Source organism: Artemia sp. Qi Xiang Cuo, chromosome 1 (genome assembly GCF_049724085.1).
Source record: "Artemia sp. Qi Xiang Cuo chromosome 1, ASM4972408v1, whole genome shotgun sequence".
In the NCBI taxonomy this organism is placed as follows: Eukaryota; Metazoa; Arthropoda; class Branchiopoda; order Anostraca; family Artemiidae; genus Artemia; species Artemia sp. Qi Xiang Cuo.
The window spans coordinates 38,068,914-38,090,614 of record NC_142794.1 but is presented as its reverse complement, the minus strand read 5'-3'; the positions used below and the strand labels follow the sequence as shown (position 1 = coordinate 38,090,614).

The 21,701-nt window shown below is 34.8% G+C and overlaps 2 protein-coding genes across 3 annotated transcripts in view; both read right to left on the bottom strand.

The window, feature by feature from the left end:
* LOC148956278 (HEAT repeat-containing protein 6) overlaps positions 1-2,698 on the bottom strand; it is a 54,969-nt gene extending 52,271 nt beyond the window's left edge. Inside the window, exon 1 of one of the 2 annotated variants that reach the window (XM_089101614.1) lies at positions 2,624-2,698. The gene's annotated coding sequence lies outside the window, so the exon portion shown is untranslated. Of the gene's footprint in view, positions 1-2,372; positions 2,560-2,623 lie in introns of those variants that run through there. The other variant, XM_089101689.1, reaches the window with a different exon arrangement.
* Positions 2,699-4,953: 2,255 nt separating this feature from the next.
* LOC148956277 (uncharacterized) lies at positions 4,954-5,523 on the bottom strand. The gene has a single exon (XM_089090158.1). The coding sequence runs from the start codon at positions 5,521-5,523 to the stop codon at positions 4,954-4,956; it is 570 nt and encodes a 189-aa protein (XP_088946284.1).
* Positions 5,524-21,701: the final 16,178 nt, after the last annotated feature.

The window sequence follows — 21,701 nt, the reverse complement described above, 5'->3', positions numbered from 1 at the left end:
ACTTTTTCCACAGAAGAAATTGTCAAAGAAAAGGAACACAGCTCAAAATAAAGATTGTTTTCAGTAAAGTGGAAATTATGCTCTGGTCTTTAGAAGGCACAGGGGGGGGGGGGCAGGGGGGGGGCATTAGACCTACTCCTCTTTGTGGTAGTTTCTGCTTCTTTGAGTTTGAATATATAATAAAGCCATAATATAATCCTATCTGAAACCTGACATGAATCGAAAACTACAAAATAACTAATGAGGAAGGTAGAAAAAAAATATTTACTGAACTTATATGAAAATCGATCTGTTTATTCTTATCTATTCATAAGGGAGAAATGGCTAAACTTATAGTCACAAGTATTAACTTGTATATCTATAAAAAGGTAAGATTTTATTCTACCTTGGTCCTGAAACCCTATTGAAAAGAAGGAACTAGAAGAAAAAGTGAGAAAAAGTATGCTTATTAACACATGAAAATCATAATTTCATTGGACCATTGGTTATAGTCATGGGACATTTGGTACACTTCTAAAACCTTCACAGTGTGCAAGCACAATGCTGAAAAGTAGCAAGACTAGTTAGTTAAGCTAATGGGATATGTAGAACACATTTACCACCCTGGTGCAGCTCATTAACTATTTTTATTCAATAAATTATTCCAATAAGCTCTATTGAACATGTGAGAAAATATTTAGTGATTGACCTCTTCTGAGGGAAATCTCTAAACAAATAAAAGTGGTATCATTAGATTCCTTATTGAATGATGTTTTCAAATGTCCTTTTTTTTCTGACATTATTACCCCCCCCCATTCCTATCCTAAGGGTCCCATATATAGCCTTAATAATGGGGTGAGATAACCATTAGTTGGAAAGCTAATCCCTACTTTAACAGTTAAATCACTGTATAATTTCTATTGTACCACTTAAAAATTGGATTGTTATGCCATTGAATTTGTTTAAATTTTCTTAATAAGAACACAATTAGCTAAAATAAGTAGATAAAAAAGTTTCTTTGGGAAAACTGGCTCCAGTTTTGCCCCCCTGACTTTAATGATGTTATCACCTGCTTTTTTTTAACCTCATTTGACCAGAAGATTTATTTTATAGGGTTTAACTTTTATAATACAAAGATTAGGCTTTAGATCAGTAGCCTCTACAGAAAGAAGGAGTGGAGGTAGATACTTCAAAATATATTCCCAGGAGATCACTAAGGCTTTGTACACACTGCTTAAAGTTTCATTTGTCTAGCTCAAGTATTTCCCAAGATAGCAAAGTGTCCCCTAAACTAGAATTTCACAATGTTTCCTTCCATTGATGATCTACTTTTCAAAATCTTTCAGTGGTTCCCCTAGCTCCTTTTCATAAGCTGTTAAACATTGGATATTTTCTATAGAAAATTCAAAAATGTGTTTTGGATTCAGTAGAATTTTCCATAAGCCACTAGGTGCAACAAATGCTTCATTATCTAAGTACATGACTGCAAAAACCTAGCAGCTTTTATCAACTTAATTGTTCACAGTTACAAGATTAGAATTTTTCCCAGATTTGAAATTTTTTCTCTTTTGCTACCTAGTAAGGTTCTATTATTTTTCTGTAAGGGTTTTGTCCAAATCCCTTTACAAAAAAAGTACTAGCCTAATGCCCAATACAATAGACAAGAAAAGTTGCAGAACACATTTTATCAATATTTTGGTATGACAACTTGTTGCATTGAACTGAAAATTATAAGCAGAATTCTCTGGTGATTTTGGGTAAATATTATAAGAAAAAGGTTAAAATAATATCTTCAATAGGATTCTACTTTTCTGTAGGTATTCTGTAGATTCTTATAATTGTGTTATTTTGTCCTTAGACAGATATCAAATTCTATAGATGTATGGTGGAAACACTGCAAAAGTGGAAACACTGAAATATTTCCAAATAATATTTTGGCAATGGTTTTTAAAAATATCAGACAAAATTGTTTATAAAAAGCATAAAATAGGACATCCACCACATGGCTAATTAGGGAGTAAAGTTCATTTGTGATGCAAATGAATATTATGTTTATATTCAGGATGCAATTCTGGGTATATATTTGCACATTAGGGGGGTGGGGGTATATATTCTGTGAATATATAGGTTCCAAAAAATTCATGAATTTCTTAGAAAAACAAGGATAGAAGTGAAGATTAAGGCTCTCCCCCTGCTAAATGTGTTAACTAGGATTATTCTGCATATAATCAAGTAAGAATTGTTTTCTTAATATGTTTCCTTATGTCCAGCTGGACTCCTAGGTGTAAAATACTGGTTGGTTGGTTGGCTAATTCAAGATTTGTACATATATACACTGTCAAATTAGCCACCTGGTGGTATACCCATAAAATAAGAGATCTAATAGTACTAACTTGGACTGTTCAGAAGCTTTCACTCAGAAGAGGCCAACAGTGTAGCCTATATTTAACCTAGTGGTTAATCTCTCCAGAAGAAACACTAGGCTATAATCACCCCTAAAAACAAATCACTTTATTTTACCAAGCACCCATATAATCCAGGCTCTATATTTGCATAGGCTATTAGGGGGTGAGGACAAACAAGGTGATGTGCTCTTAGAATTATACGTAAGCATTTCAGAATGGTTTGGGCAGTAAATAAGTACCTAGAGTGAAAAACTTTAAACTCAATATCAGCTTTTAAAGGGAGGCTCCACAAGAAGATTCTACACAGGGTTGCCACCAGATGAAAACATTTCGTAAGGTCCAACTCTTAAAAACGTAACTTTTGATAAGAAAGTCTCTTTTCAAGGCAGTGTAGAAAGTCTAGATGTTTATTTATTTGAAATAGAAACCCCGGTCACCTAGAACAGAAAGGTAGGAATATTACATCCTTCCTCCTTTGCTTCATTCGATTCTGAAAAAATTGCTTGTGGTCAATGGTCTTTGGTGCAAGCAATTCTTTGGTGCATGGGACTATTGATCTGAGATTTCTGCTCATTAGCAATTGTGATGGGGAGGCCAGACCATCAACTGGGGTGTTCCTGTACTCTAGCAACGCCAGCTGAAAATCATTTCCAGCAATATCGGTTTTACTCAGGATATATTTGGCCGTCTGTACGGACCTTTCTGCCAATCCGTTTGATTGGGGGAAATGTGGTGAGGATGTGGTGTGAGATATTTCCCAATCCAATATGAATTTTTGGAAGACGGATTATGTGAATTGTGGGCCATTGTCGGTAATGAGCATACAAGAAATTCCATAACGAGCAAAGTGCTTTTTCAGGTACTAATTTATTTGGTGAGCATATGTACTGGTTCCCAATCTCTCGACTTCGAAAAATCGACTGTAATAGTCGACAGTAATGAGGAAGTATTCTCCGTTTTTTTAAAATAGGTCGCAAGAGATTTTTTCGCATGGTAAGTCAGGGATGTCATGTGGCCTCAAGGGCTCTTTCTGGTTAGAGTTCTGGAGTCTGGTGCATGCATAGCAGTGTTTGATATATTCCTCAATATCTTTTGTCATCCTTGGCCAAAAAATGGCTGAGCGAGCACGCTGTTTAGTTTTTTCGATACCCAGATGTGATGCGTGTAAGCAGTTGAGGATATCTTTGCGGGAGTTTTTGGGTATGACCAGGCGATCTCCTTTTAGTATAATTTGGTCTATGACCGTTGGGTCATGCCGGACATACCAGAATGGGGTGAGAATTGCTGGGAGGTTTCTTCTGGATGCTGGCCAACCACTTTTGATTGTCTTAGCCAGTTCAACCAATCGAGTGTCAGCTGCTGTCTCTAGTTTGAGCTTTTTAAGTCTGTCATTGCTGATTGGTTGGATTGACATAACAGAATGCACATATGATTCGATCTCTTTTTTGCATCTCTCCATCCTCTTCAGGGAGATGCATGCGTGACAGGGCATCGGCAACTGGAATCTCTTTGCCTGGGTGGAATGTTATGGTGAAGTCGTATGGTTGGATTCTCAGTAGCATCCACTGGAGTCTCGGTGACGACTTTGATATTGGACGATTCAGGATCACTTGGAGAGACTTGTGATCCGATATGATTATGAACTTTTGGCCATAGAGGTATTGGTGGTAGTGTATGCAGCCGAAGAGAATAGCGTATAGTTCCTTTTCTATCTGCGAGTAGTTCTGCTCGGTGGTGTTCAAAGAGCGTGATGCAAAGGAGATTGACTTCCCATTTTGAATAAGGGTGACTCCTAGGCCAAACTTCGAAGTGTCAACTTGTAGTTCGATGTTCCCTGCTTTTGGATCGAAAAATGTCAATGAGCTGCAGATGGATTCTTTGATGTTGTTCAATGCTATATCGTCTTGTGGCTCCCAATTGAGCTGTCGCTGTTTTGCCAGGTTACGTAGGGGCTGATTTAGTGATGCTAGATTGGGAATGTACCTTGCTAGGTAGGTCATCATTCCCAGTATGGTCTGTAGTTCATCCTTGGTAGATGGGGCTCTCATTTCTTTCCGTGCATAGACCTTCCATGGAATTGGTTGGATATCACCTTTTGATATTATGTGTCCAAAGTATGGTATGCTGTTGCTCCCGAGCACACATTTTTTTAGGTTGAATTTCACAGTCCTTTTGCGTGCTCTGATTAGTGCACTGCGAACATTTGCGTCGTGCTCCTCTATGGTTTCCCCAGATATAATGATGTCATCGACTACGACGGAAAAACCTTTAATGCCTTCAAATGCCTCTTCCATACGGCGTTGAAATTCATCCTGCGCTGAAATCAACCCAACTGGCATGCGTTTGAACATGTATCGGCAAGATGGTGTTAAATGTTGTTAGTTGAGATGATTCGTTGTCAAGGATGAGACACCAATATCCTAGACAGGTGTCCAGCTTGGTGAAAAATTTAGCACCAGAGTGTGTTAGTATCACTTTGCCAAATGTGGGCATTGGGGGGTGGGTTCTTTTGATGGCCTTGTTCCGGTCCTGTGGGTCAATGCAGACCCAGAGGCTTTTGTCAGGCTTTTTAACCACAACTGCAGCATTTACCCAATCTGAGGGGGTAAGTAACCTTTTTGATGACCCCAAGTGCCTCCATCCTGTCTAGTTCCTTCTTGAACCTGTTTTGGAGAGATATTGGTCTGGCTGGTACAGCCTTAGGTTCGGTTCCTTCTTTGAGTGTTATGTGACACTCACCTTCGAGCTGTCCTATACCTTGAAATACGTCTTTGAATTCCTCGATGAATGCGTTTGGTTTTGTCACAGTAAGTATCAGCTTAATTAATTTTAGTTTCTTGCTGGTTTCGAAGCCTAGGATTGGAACGGGGGCGTCTTTCACTATGAAGAAGGGCTGTGTCTCAGTGCATCCGTTGGTATATGCGCAGTTAAAGCTGCAAACGCCAAGCGTTGGGATCTTCTGTCCTCCAAAATTAGTAAGAATTTGTAGTGTCTTATTGATTTTAGGCCTTGGTTTAAGGGTATTAAATAATGCTTCAGGTATGATGTTGGCTTGTGCACCCGTGTCAATTTTGAAAATGATACTGATGTGTTCGTTGATTATGAGCTTCACATATGGTTGATCATCCCCTTTGTTCATGTTTATGGTGTCAATGAAGAGCTCATCATTGCTGTCTGGTTGATGCTCGTTTGTTTGATGTCGTTGATTTATTTTGTTCACCATCTTTTTGCTGCTTTTACAAACCTTTGCAAAATGGTTTGGTTTGTCACAGTTACTGCATATTTTTCCTTTTGAGGGGCATTTGTGGAAGGTGAATAATCCCCTCCACAGAAATAGCATTGTCTTACAGATGGGGCATGGTTTGATTTCTTTGCCCGTCTGACAAAATCCACTTCATGCTTTATGCATGTTTCTTGATAAGCTTGGCTGCCACATGTATCAGGCTGTGACATTGTCCTGAGCTGCACCTGGGTTTGTATATGTGTTCGCACTATTGTAATTGCTTGTGACAGAGTTAGATTGGAACCTGCTTGGAGGAGTTTCTCTTTGACTTTTGCTGAAGAGATGCCACATACAAGTCTGTCTCTTACCATTTCATCTCTCATGGCTGTTGTGGAATATGCACATTCACGAGCCAAAAGATTCAGATCACTTATGTATTGATTCACTGGTTCACCATCTCGTTGATCATGTTTATGAAAGAGATATCTTTGAAACACTGTATTTCACTGAGGGAGGAACTTTTCACTGAACTTGTCCATGAACGGTTGAATTTTTTAACCTGTTCATCAGCTGTAATTGTAAAGGTACTAAAAATGTCTCGCCCTTTATCTCCAAGCCAGATCAGCAGGAAGGCGCATTGCACTTTTTCTGTCTTTCCGCTAAGGGGTACTTGGAACATCAGTTTTGCATGGTTGTTAAATCTTGTCCACGCCTGTTTAAGGTTATCACTTGTCCAATCCATTGCAGGGTAGGGGACGTTGGCTTCCATGTTGTTTTAGAGGATCTGACACCATGTAGAAAGTCTCGATGTTTATTTATTTGAAATAGAAACCCAGGTCACCTAGAACAGAAAGGTAGGAATATTACAACAGGGTGCCTTAATTTTGCAATCAGGAGCGGTACTTAAAGCGGAGAGGGGACATTTGTTGCCTGTATAATTTGAAAAATATATTTCTACGTAATATCATTAAAAATCTTCCCTCCAACTTTTAAAAGGTGCCTAAATAGTATACTATAATAACAATTCCTGCTTCTTTACCTTCAGGAAATTCCTATTTCTTGAACTGTAAGTGCTGCTTCCAGTTTACCTGCACAACAGAAACACCCCCCCCTCCACCGATGCGTGTATAAAACCCCAGGCTGCTATTTTGCTTATCTTGTTGTTGTTGTTGTTTTTATTTGCCATTATTGGTGTTTTAAACCAAAAGTTGATGAGTAATACGTCAAAAATAAAAGGCAAATCAATAAACACAGGACACTTTAGAGTAATCCCCGAAGCCGCGCCACGCCGACATGACGGCGGCGAATGTGTGATTTAGTATCAGCGGCAGCGCGCCGCCATGCGCGCCGAAAGTTTTTTGGCGGCGCGCCGATTTCTCTGATTATAGATAATAATAAAAATTCCACTTCACCTAGCACGTTCAACCTCAACTTGATTTTAGTAAGGATTTTAAATGGTTGGCTAAAAACATACAAGAACAATATGACAAAACCGGAATTTGTTGGGCCGTGCAGAAAGTGTTTATGTTCACCGTCGATCAGACCAGGTAGAATTCTCATTTTTAGCCACTAGACCCAGGGCAATCTATGTTGGGTTTATGTTTAACACAGCATTGTTCCTATAAAACCCCGTGTTTAGTCTTTGTCTTCGTTTTAATGATTTGGGCTAATCTGGGTAAAAATTTCAAAGTTTGAAGTTCAAACATCTCCTGTTCATAAAATAAATACGAAAAGGAAGTGAAACAACAAAACAAATAACAACATAAAAAAAACACTGTATACAAGTCAGATACCATGGCTTAACAGCACCAAAAATTTTAAAACAGCTGTTACATCACTTCAGTTACAATTAATGCAACAAAAGTGAGTTTGTTCACTCTGCCTGGAGCCATTGATCGTTTTGCAGTCACTATCAGTCCTGTCGGGCTAAAAAGCCGTTTAGCTGGGGCACTTGTGGCCTGTACAGCCAGAACTTGACGAGTGGAAACTGCCACTCGCGGGATCTGATACTAGCATTGGACCTTGGGGTCCCACAGAATGCCGCAAATGAGCTTAATCTTTGTATATGCTGAAATAAGTAGTTTTTATAAGGGAGAACTAACCTACAGCTTTACCATAGGGCTCCTGCACCCTAAACTACAGGGGGAACTAAACTACACCTTTACCCTCTTTTCTTATCAACACGGAATAACCCTCCAAAATTCTTTTCTGAAAGAAGTGGTCGAGTTATGAAGTTTCAAGTCAAAGTTTAAGGCTACTTCAACTTCAGTGTGCTCTGCTCAGTGTGCAAAAAAAAAAATGTAATTCATTTCTATAGATATATTTCTATACTAGCTCTAGCTCTTTTCCATATATTGAAATCATTATTTGATCATTGAGAATTATTTAAGTGGCAACGCTGTGATAACACTTGCTATTTATTCTAAGTGAAATAAACTTGATTTTTGTGGCAAACGCTATCGATTTTGACAGACTTTGGTATCAATCGGCTGGAAAATAATCAGTTGAAGGTCTAAATCGGGTCAAAACGTCCCAAATTCTCGTAGATATTTCTACGAGAATTTGGGAAGTTTTGACCCGATTTAGACCGTCGGGTCAAAACTTCCCAAATTCTCGTAGATAATTTTCCAAAATTTCGTTGATTATCAACGCAAATTTTGGAAGTTTTGACCCGATTTAGACCGTCGGGTCAAAACTTCCCTAAATTTCGTTTAAAATTTCAACGAAAATTGGGAAAATTATCTACGAGACTTTGGGAAGTATTGACCCAAAGTAGACCTTCATACAACTCGGGTTAAAACGGGATACAGTTACGTGCTGACCTACCTTTAAAGCATTGTAAAGCACACCAAACCCATCTCCTTTGTCACAATCATTAAGTGCTTTAATTTTAAATGTTCTTTTTACAATTTATTAGATTAGCCAATATCTTAAATACTCTTTTTAAATAGTTTAAATCAAGTCCAAGATTGTAATTCTATTGTTCCTGTTTAGGAAGATAAATCTTGATCAAAATAATTGTGTGAGTACTGGGGGTCTTATCCTATAGTCTTGGGCTATATCTGGTCCCATAAGGGAGGGGGGGTAGGTAATAATTGTGATAAATTATAGCCTAAATGCCGTAGCACATGCGTTTAGATAATTAGGACTAGGCTAAGATGTAAATGTATAAGCAGTCCATTACACAAGGAGACATGTTAATAAAGCAACTCTTACCTTATGATAGGGCCTATGCAAAATGATCCTAGTTAGGTATATCTTTACCAACTCATATTATTGACTTACAAATAAAGTGAATATACCACTCAATGCCTTTTTTCAGATTCTTTCCAAATACAATAATCATTTTTGTTGGAAAAATGAATTTTACCCCCACACTTATATATACTAATTCAAGGTATATATTTGCCCATTAGAGGGTGGGGGGGCATTTTTATTTTTGATGTAAATGGTAGGTAACTTTAAAATATATCCCCAACCCCCTAAATTTGCAAATATAGCCTATACACGGATTTATTATATAGGAATGGGGGTAAAATTCATTTCTGATAAAAATGAGTATTATATTTGGAAAGAGTGTAAAAAAAGGCATTGAGTGGTATATTCACTTTATTTGTAAGTCAGTAATATGATTTTGTAAAAATTTACCCCTAGTTAACATATTTTCCAGGGGAAGAATTAAAATCAAGTAGGCTATTTGCAGGCATCAAGGCTAATTATAGAAAAAGCCTAGACAGATAGTCCAAGTTATTGAAAGGCAAGTCTGGGATAAGCCCATTGTAGGATTTTATAAAAATGATGTCATTTCATTTGTTGGTAGATAGCCTAAGTCTATTTATCATCCATCCAAATATACATTTTCCCAATATCTTACGACAAAATTAAGGAAAAAGTAGAAATGGAAAATGAGAGTAGTAGAGCAAATTTGGGGGCTAAAAATGTATATTGCTAAAAAGTAATGTTGGAAAATTGGGTCTAAACAGTTCGACAAGAACATGATTAAATTGCTGAAGCAAATCCCTGAATCTCCTTTGTCCCTATCATTGAGTACACATTGATTGAACGTAAGTGTTATAAGTGAGAAGAAAAATGGCTGCTGAAACTATGTATTCGTTGATTTCAAGTAAGTAAAAAGAATTGATAGTTAAAGAAGGGTAGACGTTGGCATTCCTTGTTTTGATATAGACCTACATTAAATAACAATCCTGCTTCTATGTAACCCACAAAATTTGTTACCAACTTAAAATATAAATATCTAAATGTCCTTAGAAGAAAGAACATCCAAAAATTGATTATAATTATAATTCTTTATGTATATCACAGAGAGGAAATAAATACCATTAATTGTGATGCCTTGCCCAAAGAAAAATGCATGTTTTCAGGAGCTGACCGATCTCTTAGAAAAAGGAAAAGCATGGAAAGAAGTCTCTGAAATTCTTGGCATTAGTATAAGTACTGCCAAAAGAAGGCTTTTGCATAGTGGTCAGGCCAGATCTGCTGTTATATTACAGGGTTAATGAGTATTTTCTTATCACACATTCATTCTAATCTTCTGACAAAATTATGGTAAATAACCAGTGATGAAACCATGTTTATTATATTAAAATATAACACTAATAACTTGTTAATTCATCAAAAATTAACTAAAATGTATATATCATTGAATAGCTATGCTTAGAAATTTAATAAAACATATTTATTACAAATTTTCTAGAAACAGCTTCCTTGTTTGATTATTTACAGGCTCTTGACATGGAAAAGGAATTCTGAAGTAATTTGGTTTTACATAATATGGTAAATAGATGCTCAATTATTTTTTATATTTGATTTAGTTCAAAATCTCCCTCAATGTTCTGTCAAATTTTCACCATCATATATGTAGTCTTAATTCTACTAGTATCAAAGTAGTAGTGGTAGTGGTAGGAAAAGTAGTAGCAGTTATAGTTTATTATTATTAGTAGTAGCAGCAGTATTGATAGCAGTAGATGCTTAGTGTGTTTTGATTTAGTTCAAGTTTCCTTTCAACAGTTTCTCAGATATGTTTCCAATATCCTCAGCCTAAGTAGTACTTGCTACAGAATTAGTAGTTTTATTTATAGTAGTTGAAGCAGCAGTAGTAGTAGTAGCCAGCATATATGGCCTTTTGATAAATTGTTCATCTCCTTGTATTTTCTGAAAGTTCAAAATTAATAAACTCAGTCATTCCTGAAATAAAACTTTCTGCAAACCCATATGCACATAAAAAGTTTTGATTTAGTTCAACATTTCCTGAAATACCCATTTTAATGACCTTTGTATTTTAGGAAGGTAAAAGTCAAACATGCATACCTTTCTCAATAACATATACTATGGAAAAACACTGAACAAAGTGCATAACTTACCGCCCGGGACCGGAGGCCTGGGGTTGGTTGGGGGAGGGGGGTTGAACTCCCAAATGGAATATTTACTTACCCTTAAAATATTGCTTATAAAATTTGTTTTCTTTATTTTTTTTTTATTTTTTTTTTTGGGTCGGGGAAGGGGGTTAGGGTTGGTTGCTCTGAAATCAATGACTCTTAAAAAGGGCACTATAACTTCCTTTTTAAAATCAAATAAGATTAATCTGAATTTTACATGACCACCCATTCCATTAAAACCTTATATACCCAAAGGACCTAACTGAAAGCCCTGATCCAGGGTTCTGGGGTGATGTGTCAATCCTGAACAAAATTGATATTGCACAATTTCAATAAGATATGTTTGGTGGAGATAGTTGGGAGGACTAGTTGGCCTCCATAACTTTTGTCTTTTAAAATGGAACTAGAACTTCTAATTTCAACCAAATGAACTGCCTCTAATGTTTGTAAGACCATCCCTTCTTAAGAATCTTAAATGCCCCAGCGGCATAACTGATAACTATTACCCCTAGGCTCTGGTGGTTTGTATCAACTCCACCAGCTTCGTTATGTGATTTTTGGAATATTTTTAATAGAACGACTGTCTCAAAATTTTTATTGGATCCATCGTCCGAAAACATGACAGGTGTGAATAGAAGGGAGGGGGATGCTGTGTTCTGATCACTTTGACCCTATAAAATGGCATTAGAACTTCTGATTTACCAATCCTTTTAAATGTTTGTTGAAAACGCAGTGGCAAAAATACAAAACTACAGAAACTATGAACAGCCAGGATGAATGCCATCTATAAAAAAATATCATTCAGTACAAATTTGAAAACAGACAAAACGTTTATTAAAAGAATGGCTTTTTTCATATATTTTATTGCAAAGTTGGAAAAAGAAGTAAAGATAAAGGTTCTCCCCCTTAAAAGTATGTTAAAGAGGATCATTTTTAATATCATGAATTAAGAATTGATTTTCTTTACGTGTTTTCTTATGTAATGGACTACTCATACATTTCACCCTAGTCTAATTGAGATCGATTGACAACAATTTTTTTCTTGGCATTTAAACTTACGCCATAGTTATCCTTACAGCCTATCCAAAGATTGTATTACTATTATTCTTAAACTTTAGTGTAAATTCTGTTTGGAGCTACTTTTTATTATTATGGAAAGCGGTTAAATTAGGAAAATGAAAATTTTAGGGATGGTTCTACAGACAAAATTATGTCCCAGGAAATATTTTGAAGTACCTACTTCTGCTCCTTCTCACTCTAGAGGGCAGTGACTTTGATTCTACTTTTCACTTTAGAGGGCAATGACTTTTGATGACCTTTAATAATCTTTGTGTTATAGGATTGAAAATTTTTATTTTAAACTAAATGCTATAAAAACTATAGACTACTTGGCTTTTAGTTTCTTATTTAAATTTTATTTATAGTAAATATTTACTTGTAAATCCATGGACAAAATTCATTTCCAGTAAACTCTTCTTGATAGCTTCACCTATTTTATGACTTCCATGGCATAAAATAAAGCAATTACATTATTTTATGACTTTTCATTAATAAAACTTAATTTTTAAAACAAATATTAGGGTCAAGAAAGCGTTGCAAGTATTTCTAATCATATACTGCTTTGATAAAAGTATTGTTGCATTACTTTTCACAAATTTGAACATGCATAGCTTATAGTATAAGGCAAGAATTGAAACAAAGTCTACCAATAAATATTCAGTGAAATGCAATTTCCAAATATTATAATCACTATGGTCATCAATGCCTCCTAACCCCCCCCCCCCCCTAAGGGGTACAAACACAGCTCTAGGCCATACATAGAACTACTGTTATTGAAGATATGAAGAATTATTAACATAATTATGGAAACAACAACACATAAATATGGAAAGAAGGTGCTCAGAATGAATAATTTTAAATACCTAACCTAACCAACTCTATCTGTTAAATATTTAGTAACAATATATATGCACAGTAGTTTATGACATTTAGGCTAAGCTGGTTATCTAAGAGTGCACACAGTGTGTCTCCAGGCTTGGGACTACCTTATTTTACTGACCAGTCTGCATTCAATGGTGATTTTACATCAGTATTAAGCCCATATGCCAATAAATAGGCATCAGCCATGCTATCAATGCAGTTTGTGATGACCCTCCAGCATTACGATCAAAGGCAGCAGCCCCTTTACATATAGGATAATTTTTTCAAGTTTCAGATCACTGTTTGTTCTTTCTGACTTAATATGAATTAGAATGTTCGTAATAAATTAAACTAATACTCACTTGAGATTTTATTCTTTAAGAAGACATTATTAATCTGCAATCATACTAATTACAAAAAATACCCGCACACAACCCCCCACATAGTCTTTGCAACTACCCCCCAGCAGACTGTGTTTTACTGAAAGACAATGATAAAAGTTGTTAATAAGCCCTTTTATTTAAAATTTTTGTCAGGTCCAATAACTTTACGTTGAAGGTGATATGACCTTACTCCCACCCATATCTGCTGGGTAAGGGATTGCTAGTTATGTGATTGTCTTGGTTTTGATGTATCCTATAGCTTTGTATCCTTTTTGCTCTTGGTAAATTTTTTTAATTTGGTGGAGAGTAGGGTCCACCCGAGCGGGCAGTTTTTTTTGGGGGGGGGGAGCGTAGGGGTGGTAATGGCAGATTTGTAAAATGGTTATACAAAAAAAAAAAATAAAAAAAATTCTAATTAAAAAAGTTAAAACATCATAACTTAATTATAAAAGTAAGTAATCTGTATGACCGGGAGGCCCCTTCTAAAGGCACTGATAAAAAAAACTGTTTAAAAAAAACTATAAAATTATAGTACAAGTACAAGGGGATACAGTACAAGGGGAGGCCCCCTTCACACATGGGATAATTTCTGTTTTTTTTTAGTTTCAAATTTGTTTCTTACTTTTGTTGGGAAAAACTTGTTCTTTTTTTTGTCAAGAAGTTTGTGGTAAAAAAATGTGAGTAAGGATCCTATGTAATAGATAGAAAAAAAAAATCTAAAATACATATTTTTTGTGAAGATAGATTCAGCAAAAGAAAAACATTTTGATTCTTTTACAAATTATTTAACAAATTGAGAAATTTTGCCCAACTTTTGAAAAAGTGGAAGAAATGCTCCCAAAACATCAACTGACCTTAATGAAAATCACACCATAAGATTCAGCATACCAGAAAACCCTACTATAGAGGTTTCAAACTCCTGTCTAAAAAAATTTGAAATTTTTTCTAGAAGAAAGATCATGGATGCTTTTTTATTTTTGTTTGTTTTTCCTATGGGTGATAGTATCAAATCAGAAATTGCAAAAGGTGAGGAGAGGGCTCATGTGAATAGAAATTAAAAGTTTTAGTGTACTCTTCAAGAGACCAAAAAACTGGAGGGTAGCTAGCCCAATTTCCATGCTCATTTTTTCCTCAAAGTCACCCAATCGAAATTTTTTGATAGCCATTTCTTCAGCGTTGTCAAAAAGGGTAATAAATATGTCTGTTAAGATGACTTAACCCCCCACATCATGTGAGCATCTTTTCGTGGGGGAAGGAAATTTTCCATGGAGGGGGAGCCAGAATTTCAAATATTATTAAAAAAAATCAGAAATAAAATAAAATATAAGATTTCAACTGAAAATAAGGAACAACATTAAAAATAAAAGCAAGTAGGACTTATTATGTCCATAAGTGGGAGTGCCCCCTCATTTTATAATGCAGTTCCCATCAAGTCTGAAAATAGGTCCCTCAACCTATGTACCTATGAGAGACAGACAGGGCATTGAATCAATAGTAAAACCATTTGGCAGGTGTCAGAATGCATTAGAAACATATAATGTTGGCTATATATTCAATGACTATGCAGGTTGGTGGAAATTATAGCATAGAGCTGCATGCTTTTTCTGCGGGTATGTATGCTAAGTAGATGGTCACTTGTACTTGATGCTCTCACTACTTTTTTTTGCTGTGATTAAAAATATCTAAAGAAAGTCTCTTTTCAAAAGAAAAAAGCCAAAAGTTAGTTTGAATTTTGTAAAGCTTGGTTTTTCCCCTCCTGTCTGTTTAAACAAAACGGATTCATAATTGAAACTTTGTTCATTTTAATCTTAAGGGTGAAATATATTTACAATTCTTCATTAAATAGTTGTTAAAGAGTGCTTTTATTTATTTGGTTCTATTTGTCCTAAAAGATTTTTTTAAATCCCTAAATTGATACACATTTATTACAAATAAGTTATTCATACCTGAGGTCAATTTGCAAGTGTTGACCTACTTTGGAATCCATTTTCTCAAAATCACAGTTAAATTCATTGAAGCTAGGAAACATGAACCTCCTATCTGTTTAGAGAAAATTTATGGACTTAAGTAAGTTTTATTGCACTAAATCCATAGGGTCATGGCAACTCAAAAAAAGAAAATTAGCTTTAAATTTCTTGAAATTACAGAAGCATAATAGAAACAAAGAAAAACAAATCACAAATTGTCACTCCTGTATTCAATTGCCAACCTGAGCAATTGTCCTAAATTTCAAATCTTGAACAACCTTCAACCCTTATTACATTCATCAGCCATCTCTCATGACATAGCCTACACTCTTATCCATACATCCACAGTTCAGGCAAAAGTAAGGACCATCTTACTTGCATTTCTTCATTTCTACTTACATTTAATGTGTTTAAAAGAATTTTTGTGTGGCTAAGTCAGTAGGCGTACTTAAATATTTTTTTCCTAATTTTTGAACATTTTTAAATTGGTAAAAAAGATTAGATTTTCAAAATTTTTAGTGACCAAAATATATGTCAATCAATATTAAGTGCACTTGAAAGAGCAACCACTGGTAATAGACCCACAGAAATATTTAAGGTGATAAAAAATGTTTATTGCCTGAAAATTTGGCAAAACTAGAGAAAGGGCTCCTCAATAATTAATAGCTTAAAAATCTCTACTTTAAACACAGCACAACAAATTTGTTTGAAAGTCAGAATGTCCTGATAAATTATTTAATCCTAATCATGCTTTGAGGCCTTTGGCTGATTGTCAAAATACTTTTGAAAATCAGTGAAGATAAAATGCTTTGTGCAAACTGAACACCATTATGTAAGTAAGTATGGTATCACTGGACTTTTAAGGTCCAAACTGATAGCACTGATCCCCATTTTGTGGCGCTTTATCCAGGAAGTGCAACTGGAAGCTATGGGTGAGTAATCCTATCTTTTTGCATGCCCTTCCTGCTTACCGTCCCCAGATTTTTCCAGGTACACATGTAAAGCTGGGTCATGTAGGGCTGAGCTTACAGAGTACCATCTCAAACCCATATTCCAAACCAAATAAACTGGCAATGCCAGGAATTCAACCTGTGCTCCTTGGAGAAAGGAGTCTCAACCCAGAGCGCTAATCACTTAGCCAGGAACACTAATGGGACCAGTGAAAAAAATATTTGAAACAATATATTAATATAACAATATAAACAATATAACAATAAACAATATATTTATTGATGTATTTTATACCTTCTTTTTATGCACTAAGTAACATGCTATTGAACACATCTGCTTAGAGTTTTTATTACAAGAACTGTCATGCCTCAAATATAAAAACATGGTCTTAATCAATGTAACATTCTTTGTCATAATTTGTCAACCACCAAAAAAAACCAAGAAGATACATTTTTTTATATTTCACAGTCATGCTGCATCCCAACAGATGGCACCTACGTAACCCAGTCATCATAAAGTAACTATTCTGTTCCCCATATTATAGAGAACTAGGAAGACAAGAATGACTCAACAAAGAGTCATATACTCCCCAACAAAAGGTTATAAATTCACAATAGTCCTCAAACTAGAAGATACTCATACCAAATTAAAAGAAGTCAAACACATGCAGACCAAATCCAAGTATCCAAGATAATCAACTGAAGACAATCAAATTAAAAGCATTAGTCATACAAGTCAGCAAAACAATCAAATGAGACTCTTAGTCATACAAGTCATGAAGCAGTAGAAAATTGATTTGCAGCATGAAATCTATAAGAAAAAATTCATCAAGAAAAAAGATAATATTTACCTTACATAAACTCCAATACTTATTAAATGAACATTACAAAATAAGGATTTTATATATAACTTGATTTATAAACATTGGAAAATATGGAACCAGTTAAAACTTTTTACAATAATAATAAAATTTAAAGCCTATTACAAATGTCATGTTTAATTATGGTGATAATGGGAAAAATGACTAAAATTTGCCTTTGAACCAATAACAGTAATCACTCAAATTCAACAAGTTTAAAGTGTAGATAAGAGGCATGTAGAATCATTGCAAGATGTGAAACAGAACAGATTAAAAAAAGATGTACAATAAAAATTAAGTGAACAAAATTAATATGCCAGAAAATAAGTGTAATATTGTGAATATTTGTTTTACTATATTTTTTAAGTTTGGTTACAATGTATGTTTATAATTTTAAATACACAACATCAATTGAACAAAGATATACTTAATCATGTAATCCTAAAAAAAACCAAAACTACTAAAACTTAAATAAAATTAAAAATACTAGAAAAAATTAAATCTTTTTAGTAAAAAGAAACAAAAAAAAACTAATTATTGTCAGTGGGTTTAAAATATTATTTTACATTTAAGTGACATTATTATGATCAAAAATGTAGTAATATAATATAATGAATTTTATTTTAATTTTCAGTAAAAAGGATTTTTTTTTAAATTATTAATCCCCCATGTTGAATGAATTATATTTCTTTTACATAAAAATAATGAAAAATTTTTTAATTTTAAAAATACACCCATAACATAAAATATTTTAAGTAGATGATTTGGGCATCATCAACTGGGGGAAGGGAGATATGAAATGTACTGTATAGAAAAGAAAAGCGTTTCATGTGCATATAAGAAAAAAATTACATCTTTTGAAAAAAGTACTGTTTTAAATGAAAATACAATTTTGAAATAGCTATGGCTTACGTGTAAAGTATAGCATACTTGATGAGTGTTGCCTATCTTGAATTTCCCAAGTAGGAATTCAAATTCTTTTGCTGTCATCCTTATTTAGTTGAAGCAAATAAAATTTCTTGGAGTGGTCATATAAATTGTAGTGTTTTTGCACTTTCTTATTAAAATCTAACTTTTTTCGCAGTCAGATGTGCATCTAAACAGCATTCAAATGTGTTAGTCTTTTTTTTGTATCGTACCACACACGGGAGAGGTCAGCAAACAAGTTGTTTTACAGTAGAGAAACACTGAAAATGTTATGAATAAAGTCAGTCTTAGGAATGTATCCAGAGACAACTCATATGCATATTTGTCCAGTTGTCAATTGTTCATTTTAAGTGAGTACTAATAAATTTATTGTTTATTATGATTTTCCTGTTTGTATTGTCAGATGTCAGACAAGCCTCTCGCAAACTCTAGGTAATGCTCTCATTGGGAATCATAAAATTAACATATTATTCCTAAACACATAGTCCTTAGTCTTAAGATAGATGTCACAAAACTTAATCATATCCCATTTCATACAATTCAGAGGAGGAGTGATTCAAACCCTTCATTATGCTACCTATAAAGGAAAAATAAGAAACAACCTGAAGATGTAAAAACTCCCTTAGTAAAAAGTGAACTTATAAATTAAAGAGAAACCCCATGTCAGGAGGTAGCATCAAAATTGCTCGTCACTAGTAGGTCAGCTGGTTGTGTAGTAGTGTGCAAGAGTTTCTGTAAGTTTCAAAACTTACTTTTAACAAATAAGTGACTTGGAAATTTGGTAAGTTACTGCATAAGTGGTTAGTTTCAAATACTCATGACTTTAAAAGATACTATTATCTTGTCTCTGATATATTGTTAAAAAAAATATATTATTTTTGCATCATTTTATTTGATTATTTAATGTCTTGTTTACACAAGTGACAAACTATAAAAAATTTAGTATTCAGATATTTTCTATAAGAGGTGACTATCTCTTACTAGCCTGATAGATGAAGCCAAGATACTAAGAGATAAGATAAAGATGCTGCTCCACCTTCTCCTCTGGTGCATCTTCAATTGCTATGTTTGGTAGATCATCTTCCACCAGATTATATCCACTAACATATGGCAGTTAACTATTGACAGAAAGACATGATGGTAGCATGAACATCCCTTCTACCCTTCAAATCAATTTTCAGGCATTTCTGAAGCGGCACAGCAATGCTTTTTTTGCTATTGAATGACCAATAGACCATTAGAATTTTGTTTACTGTTTTGAGAATTTTGCATCATGCTTGATGCAGTTTCTATGTTCTCTCTGTACTAGTCCATAGCCTGACCAGATTCTGTTGCAGGAGGCTACAGTAAAACAAATTACTGAGATTTTTACAGCCACTTCTGTAAGCAACAACTTTGCAAAAAAACAAGCCCATCAACAAACTGCCAATTTGACAGCTTTTGTAGTCTCAGAGTACAATGATTTGGAAAATGGGCCACTTTCGTAGATGTAGCTACAGAGTTCGATGTTCAAGACCCAGACAATGTCAGCTTTAGATCTTTCATTAAATGAATCACCATCCTTCCAAACAAGAGTCTCCTGGAAACGCTGCTGTAGCAAATTGAAGTACAGGATGATACAGAAAGCTGAGCTTCATCTCCTTCAAAGAAGTGGCACCCAAGTGAAATTGGCTTCAATTTCAGACAGGCTGCTAATTGATCCAGTTTCACTTCATTGTAAAGCACTTTCCTGATATCCTGAATGCCCTCATTTATATCACACCTTCTATCCATTGACATAGACCATAAAGAGTCACAAAACCCTTTCCTGCAAATAGACTGGTAGGACATGAAAGTGTTCTCTTATTATGCCTTGCTTCTGGTATTACAGCCAAATATTCATTTATTCTTAATATTTATTCTGCAGTTAAAGATAGCCAGTCAAAAAAATTTTAGTCAAAAGTCAAAAACTCACCACATTAAACTTACCTCTTCTATGAACTTCTTATTTATTAAGACTGACTGACTCATAAAGTATCCTTTTTTTTTTACTCAGTCAGGGCTTGAGAAAGTAGGAGTCTGACAGAGCAATATCAGCATAAGCTCAAAGAGGTTTCACTCATGCATTGAATCTGATGAATAAAGTATTTTATGATAGATTTTAGTGAAGTGGCAGCTCTCTTAGGGATGGATTTGTTTCAATTGAGAAGATTTTTGTTCATCAAAAAATTAAACTTACAAGTAAGTTTGACCTAAACCTTACCATTACCAGGTAAGTTACCCAGTGGTAGGCTAACTTTTGTCTTACAGACTAGTTATTATTAGCTAACAGTTAGGCCTACTTAAAAGGAAATGCTATAAAATTATAAAACACCATTATTACTACTACTCCTAACAGATCACAGCAGCACCAAGCTGCCTTGGTTCAACAATGCTACACACACTCTTCCTCCATCCCAATCTATTCAAAGTCTCCCTCTTTATACCCTCCCAGGAAGTTCCCATTTCCTTTAAATCTTTCTTTATTGACATCCTCACACCCCAGACAAGGACAACCTGCTTTCTATTTAGCCCTAGACAGTTGTCCGAAAAGGACAATGTGTCATCCTTCATCCCCAGAACTTGCCCTAGCCATCTCAGACTTTCTTTCATTATAGCCCTAGAAAGCAAGATTGAGCCATATTTTTTGTACAGTCTACTGTTTAAAATATGGTCAGTCACCCAGGTACCCAGATCAATCCATAAGCAATTCCTCTGGGAAACATCTAGTAAATCTTTATATACTTTTTGGAACACCCATGCCTCAGAGCCATATTTTACCACTATCATCATTGTACCTTCCATTATTCTAATCTTAATTTGTAGACTTATCTTCCAATTCTTTGAAACTTTTTTAACAGTGAAAAAACACCCTGAGTCTTGGCTATTCTACTTTTAACATCTTCACTGTTCTCACCATCTTTATTAATAATTATACCTAGGTAAATGAAGCTGCCCACCTGATCAATCTTTTTGTTACCGTATGTCACCTTTTCATATTCACTTATTCCTAGCCTTAGTGACTTAGTCTTCTTATTTAGATCCTGTTTACTGCTCCTGGAACTGTAAGTAAAATTAATCCAAGTCACTAGTATCTCCATCATTTGGTTCAACAGGGGCATATACTACTAACTGATACCCTGAACTTTTTAGTCATAAAATGAGCAATCAGTACTAGATTATTAATACTTTTTTATAGTTTTAAGTTTTAATACCTTTCAAGTCTAGCAGCAGTTAGTAAACTGGATGGCCTTGGTCAATCGGTTTTGTAATTATCTCATATGAGTCCAGCATGTTTGTTTAAATTGATTTTTCTTATTATTGATTGAATTATCTGATTTTAATTGATAATTGTTGAATATTCTATAGTATTACTTATATCATTTTTTAGTTCGGCTTACTTGTCATATGTTTTAAAGATATATGAGACAATTAACTGAGGGAGGGGGGAGAGTAGAGCGGGGCAGTGTCAGAAACAGAAACAAAACAAATACTGCTGACCATAAATAACCACTCCAAAAGTGTCTCTATTTCTGTTGTAGAATGTTTCTTTGTGCTGAGGTCAAGGCCAGAGGCCTTGACTGAGTCCATTGATTTTGAATGAAAAATTAAGTATTTTGCAGTAGACATCAAGACACGGCTAAATGTGGAAAAAGCCAAGATAGTCTAAGTA

What these genes read in the sequence shown, in the direction of transcription:
- LOC148956277 (XM_089090158.1), bottom strand. Translation starts at nt 5,523, where the DNA reads ATGAACAAAGGGGATGATCAACCATATGTGAAGCTCATAATCAACGAA.